A 6,008-nucleotide genomic window follows, 5' to 3' on the forward strand; every position below is an offset into this window, starting at 1 on the left:
GGATCTCTGTGAGTTCGAGACCAGCCTGGTCTACAGAGCTAGTTCCAGGACAGGCTCCAAAACCACAGAGAAACCCTGTCTCGAAAAACCAAAAAATAAAAAATAAAAAAAGCTGGGCTCAATGTCTATGGAGACAAGTCTGGCTCAGGGGCCATGGGCAGGAAAGTCAGTCCTGAGGAAGTTGCTGCTCTGAAGCACCAAGTCCCCCAAGACCACAACCTGCATCGTGGGTTTAGCTAGCACACCTTTGAGCTTGTTATTATTTTTGAATTTACGTGCTAGCAAGGGCTAGGGTGCCACCAAGTAACTTGCCTGTGTCCACTCTTCACTTAATTTATTTATTTATGTTTTGTTTTATGAAAAGTATCATCTTCTTTAAATAGGAGATTTTCATTTTGTTTTGCTTTGTTTTGAGACAGGGTCTCGCTGTAGCCCAGGCTGCCCTTGAACTCTAGCCATTCTCCTGTTTTTAGTCCGTGAAGTGATGAAATTATAGACACAACACCACTGTGCCTACCTAAAAAGTGATTTTTTAAAAAAAAAATTGAAATACTTCCTATTTAAAGGTTTGGGATTTCAAGGGATTCCCTCTGGGACTCCCATATCCGCCATACAGCCTCTCTAGTAGGACAGCGGAGGCTTTGGTGGACCAATGGTTCAAAGAGCTAAATGAAAAAGGTGGTGCTGCCGGGCGGTGGTGGCGCATGCCTTTAATCCCAGCACTCGGGAGGCAGAGGCCGGCGGATGTCTGTGAGTTCGAGACCAGCCTGGTCTACAGAGCTAGTTCCAGGACAGGCTCCAAAGCCACAGAGAAACCCCGTCTCGAAAAAAACCAAAAAAAAAAAAAAAAAAAGGTGGTGCTGAGGCCAAAGCCAAACTGAAGGGAACCTCATTGTTCTGGAATGGAAGCCGCTCGTCATCAGACCTGTGGCTGGCTCTCATCATTCCATGGGATGTCTGCCTGAATGGACTTTATCACCACAACTTGTTCTCCAAACTGACGAATTAGTTTGAGGACCATTGTGCATATCCCTTACAATGTCAGGACCTTGCTCTGTTAGCGGTGGCGCTATGCCCTCTCATATATGTATGGGTGCACCTGTGTGTGTGTGTGTGTGTGTGTGTGTGTGTGTGTGTGTACATGACAGAAATGGTGACCTCTGCCTTCAGGTGTCCCTTCCTGCCTTCACTGGAATATTTAGGTTACTCTGGGCAGTGGTGGCGCACATCTTTAATCCCAGCACTTGGGAGGCAGAGGCAGGTGGATCTCTGTGAGTTCAAGGCCAGCCTGGTCTTCAAAGCAAGTTCCAGGAAAGCTAGGGCTGCTACACAAGAGAAATCCTGTCTCAAACAGTAACAACAAAACAACAGCAACAACAAAGGAATAGTAGGTTACAAAATAAAAACGTACACAGTATTGGTCCCCAGAGCTCACCTCCACAAGAGCTGTATTTCAACCACAGCTGTTGGCATCTTCGAATCCCCTCTGCCATGGGACAGAGGATTTCCTGCCCCTCTCCAGCTCCCACCTTTGTTCATTTAATGATTATTAGTCCCCCCCCCCCCGTGTCTCCAGAACCTAGACAAATGAACTCTTTGCCCTCTAGTGGCTTTGTGCCCTTTTGCCAGGGAATGCCACAAAGGGAGAGGAAGAGAAGGAAGGAGAGGGGAGATATGAGAGAAGGCGGGGAAAGGACAGAAGAAGGGAGAGGGAGAGAAGGAGGGAGGGAGCAGAAGAGAGGACCACTGCTTCTGCCTGAGTCCTGGAGACACCGAGGGCTCTGCCTGTCCTCACCGGCCACCGCTTGTGCTCTTTGGGTCTCTCCCCACCACCTCCTCCTTTCTTCCCACCTCCTTCTCCCCCTTTCCTTTCCTCTCCCCATCCTCTTTTCTCTCCTCCCTCCTCCTCCTCTTCTTCCTTGGTCCTGAGGGATGGGAGATACCTTTCTCAAGTTAGGGACAAAGTACCATCGCTGAATGGCACTGCCCCACCCTCCCCTGCTTCAGCAGCAGGTGCCCTCCTGGGCCTCAGGGACTCTCCTGGTGACAGCCCCCATGAGGCTGTAGTACGACATCTCTTTCTTCGTTCTTCTTAGAGATGCAAAACCCATTAGGGTGGAAGGACCTCTGTACCCCTCAGAAGCCAATGTAGGTGACAATGATGGTTCCGAAAGGGTATTTAATTATCTTGATTTCTAAAAAGCATAGGATGAGTGGATCATCCAATTAACTTTCCCCCCCATTCTTTCCCTTTCAAAAGCCACATGCTACTGGGAAGATCTTTGTCCAGAGTCAAGGTAAGAATTTTAATATATGTGTGTGTGTGTAATTTATTAAACCGTATTTATAATACATATACAGTTTATTGCATTTATTTTACCTGTTTGTGTTCATATTCATACCACTGCACACACGTGAAAGTTAGAGGACAACTTTTGGGACTTGGTTCTCCTCTCTTTTCTTCCTTTTTTCCCCTCTTTTTCTGTTGGTTTTTCAAAACAGGGTTTCTCGTGTAGCCTTGACTGTCCTGGAGCTCACTCTGTAGACCAGGCCTCCCTCCAACTCAGAGATCCACCTGCCTCAGCCTGAGTGCTGGGATTAGAGGCGTGTGTCGCCACCTGACTTTGTTCTTTCTTTTCACCATGTGGATCCCAAGGATTGAACTCAGGCTCGGTGGCAAGCATCTTCTTCTACTGAGTCATCTCCCTCGGCCCCAATTTGTTCTATATTTTGAAACAATGTTGGGTGATGAGATACTATAGCTTCTGAAACAATGTTGGGTGATGAGATACTATAGCTTCTGAAACAATGTTGGGTGATGAGATACTATAGCTTCTGAAACATACTTAGAATAATTAGCAGAGAGGATAACTTTCTGTTGCTTTCTAACATTAGAGTAAAAGATGGGGAAATTATAAAATATAGAGAGAAATGCATATGACCACGTTTTCCACCAGTGGAGACAGACACTACTGTCCAAGTGTGTTTTGTTTCTTGTTTGCTCTTTCTTTCTTTCTTTCTTTCTTTCTTTCTTTCTTTCTTTCTTCTTTCTTTCTCTCTCTCTCTCTCTTTCTTTCTTTTTTCTTTCCCTTCTTCCTTCCTTCCTTCCTTCCTTCCTTCCTTCCTTCCTTCCTTCCTTCCTTCCTTCCTTTCTCTTGTTTGCTTCTCAAGATAGTTTTTCTCTGTGTAGTCTTGGCTATCTTGAAACTGGCTCTGTAGACCAGGCTGGCTTCAAACTCACCGAGATACCCCTGCCTCTGTTTCCTGAGAGCTGAGATTAAAGACACGCAGTGCCACCAAGCCCCGTTGGTTTTTCTTTCTTTTTTTTTTTTTTTTTTGTTTTTTTGAGACAGGGTTTCTCTGTGGTTTTGGAGCCTGTCCTGGAACTAGCTCTGTAGACCAGGCTGGTCTGGAACTCACAGAGATCTGCCTGCCTCTGCCTCCGGAGTGCTGGGATTAAAGGCGTGTACCACCATCGCCCTGCTGGTTTTTCTTTTAAGAGACTCTATGACCCAGGTTGACCTTGACCTCCCGGTCATCCTGCCTCTATCTTTAGCTGTAATTACAGGAGCTTGTATAACATCTAAGTAAGACAGAGAATTGCCTTGTCCTGGGGATGTGGTGGACTCTTCTGCACCAAGCCATCCTCCCTCTCTCCCAGTACCCCCAACAATGGCACATGACTTTCTTAGCCAGCTACAGTGACCCTTAATAAGCACTATCCTAGAGGGCAGAGTATGGAAAGAAGGTTCCAAAGACTGATTTGGGACTGATTTTTGAGTCAGGTGGACACAGGTGTAGTGGCCGAGTCAGGGAACACTGATGTGTTGGCTCCACAGGCCCTTCCTGGCTTCATCATGTCACCCAGGATCTGGTGGGCCTCTGAGGCCATAGCACTTGGTGAACTCAGAAAGGAGGTCAAAGCTGAGTGAATGGCCAGCATGGGTTACAGGAGAGCTTGGAAATGGATGCAATCCTCCTGCCTCCCAGCCTCCCAGGTTAGAGGCATGAGCCATCGCTCTTGGCTGAAACGTTCATTTTAACTTAAGTCCATCTGAGGAAATGACAGAGTATATGTCTACGTTGATTCTTGAATTTAGGAGTTATAAATGAAGGTGAACTTGTCCATATTGGGTTTCATGGTCTAAGCTGATGAGGAAAACTAACCAGGTCTCTTCCTCAAGAGGGCACAAGATCTCCTTACAGATGGTTGTGAGCCACCATGTGGTTGCTGGGAACTGAACTCAGGACCTTTGGAAGAGAAGGCAGTGCTCTAAACCACTGAGCCATCTCTCCAACCACCATATATGGGCTGCCCATGGATGCTTCAGAAAAAAAAAATGAAGGTGAACCTTTACCCAGTTTTTTGTTTGTTTGTTTGTTTGTTTGTAGTAAGAAGTCACTAGTTAGTTCCTGGCTGTTCAGCCCCAAAATAATCACATAGACACCATATTATTTGCAATACTGTTTGGCCAATAGTTTAAGCCTATTTTTGGCTAGCTCATATCTTAAATTAATGCATCTCCATTAATCTGTGTATCACCACGAGGCTGTGGCTTACCGGGTAAAGTTCTGGTGTCTGTCTCCGGCAGGGCTACATGTCTTCTCTCTGATTCTGCCTTCTTTCTTCCAGCATTCTGTTTAGTTTTCCCCATCTAGCTCTGCTCTACCCTATCACAGGCCCCAGGCAGCTTCTTTATTAATCAGTGGTATTCACAGCATACAGAGGGGAATCCCACATCACTTTTTAGTTTTGGCTTTTGGGTTTTCAATACAGGGTTTCCCTATATAACAGCCCTAGCTGTCCTGGAACTTGCTTTGTAGGCCAGGCTGACTTGAACTCACAGAGATCCGCCTGCCTCTGCTTCCTGAGTGCTAGGATTAAAGGCATGCACTACCACCTCCCCACTAAGTGCTAATGTTTTAGAAGACTTTCCCAAGTTTGTACCACCCAGAGGGAGGTGTTGATTCAGCAGGAGGGTGCAGCCCTGGCATCCACAGGTACACCCAATTTCTGTGCCAAGGGGCTCATGAAACTCCATTGTGGTGCTCGGAAGGTTGAATGGATTTATAAGAACCAGAACTTCACTTCTTTTTCTTTTATATTCCTTCCACCAGGAATTGCAACGATACCAAATGTCAACTTTAACTGGAACACCTTCCTCCAACAATCAGGTAAGGCATGGCTTCCTTTCTGGGACTTTGCCCGAAGCAGCCCTTGCCATCTGCCCTTAGGGCCCTGTTCGAACTATCTTGCTGGACCCCCTGCTTTTCTTGTTCTATAATGCTTAGATCTTCAGTAACGGGAGTGTTGTGACCTCCTTTCTTTATGCTTTCACTGGATGTTTTCTTAGGAGACATTCCTAACAGCTGGTTTCTGTGTGAGATGGTACACTTAATCGGAGCTCCATGCATCTTGCAAGACTGTCACCTGGCAGGATGGCATCAGGACACAGCCTGATGGTGGAGTGGGGGAAGGGCTTTTTCCAGCCTGTGTGAAATTCAGAGAAATTTAACCACTTTGGCTCCTACTTGTGGTGTGAAATGAGCTCAGCCATGATGCGTGAACAAAACCTTATTGTGCCAAGTCTTTTAAATTCAGGCTGTCCATACATGAGGCCTGCTGTATACAATTTTTTTAAGCATCAAAACTTCCAATTAGATTGCCACCCCAGTTATTCTGAGTCCCGAGGGATAGAAAAGTAAAGCTGTCTCTTGGCATGAGATTCAAAGACAAGAATTCCTTTGTCTTAAACCAACATCTTTTCCCAGAGATGACCATGCCTTGTAGGGCGTGGTCATTCAGATGTGTGCACTTGGATATGTGTGATGGGTATGTGTGATGGTCATTCAGATGTGTGCACTTGGATATGTGTGATGGTCATTCAGATGTGTGCACTTGGGTATGTGAGACGGTCACTAAGATGTGTGCATTTGGGTCTGTGTGACGGTCATTCAGATGTGTGCACTTGGGTATGTGTAATGGTCACTCAGATGTGTGCACTTGG

The 6,008-nt window shown here is 46.2% G+C and overlaps 1 protein-coding gene across 2 annotated transcripts in view; it reads left to right on the forward strand.

Annotated features, from left to right (window-relative positions):
- Positions 1-6,008, forward strand: part of Glt1d1 (glycosyltransferase 1 domain containing 1) — a 71,718-nt gene that overhangs the window by 27,249 nt on the left and 38,461 nt on the right. For both annotated transcript variants that reach the window (XM_005344522.2, XM_026788089.1), the window contains exons 5-6: positions 2,261-2,297; positions 5,119-5,175. In XM_005344522.2, coding sequence (XP_005344579.1) covers positions 2,261-2,297; positions 5,119-5,175 — 94 coding nt within the window. The remainder of the gene's footprint in view (positions 1-2,260; positions 2,298-5,118; positions 5,176-6,008) is intronic.

The sequence above is a fragment of the Microtus ochrogaster genome, chromosome 2, assembly GCF_000317375.1.
Source record: "Microtus ochrogaster isolate Prairie Vole_2 chromosome 2, MicOch1.0, whole genome shotgun sequence".
Classification (NCBI taxonomy): domain Eukaryota; kingdom Metazoa; phylum Chordata; class Mammalia; order Rodentia; family Cricetidae; genus Microtus; species Microtus ochrogaster.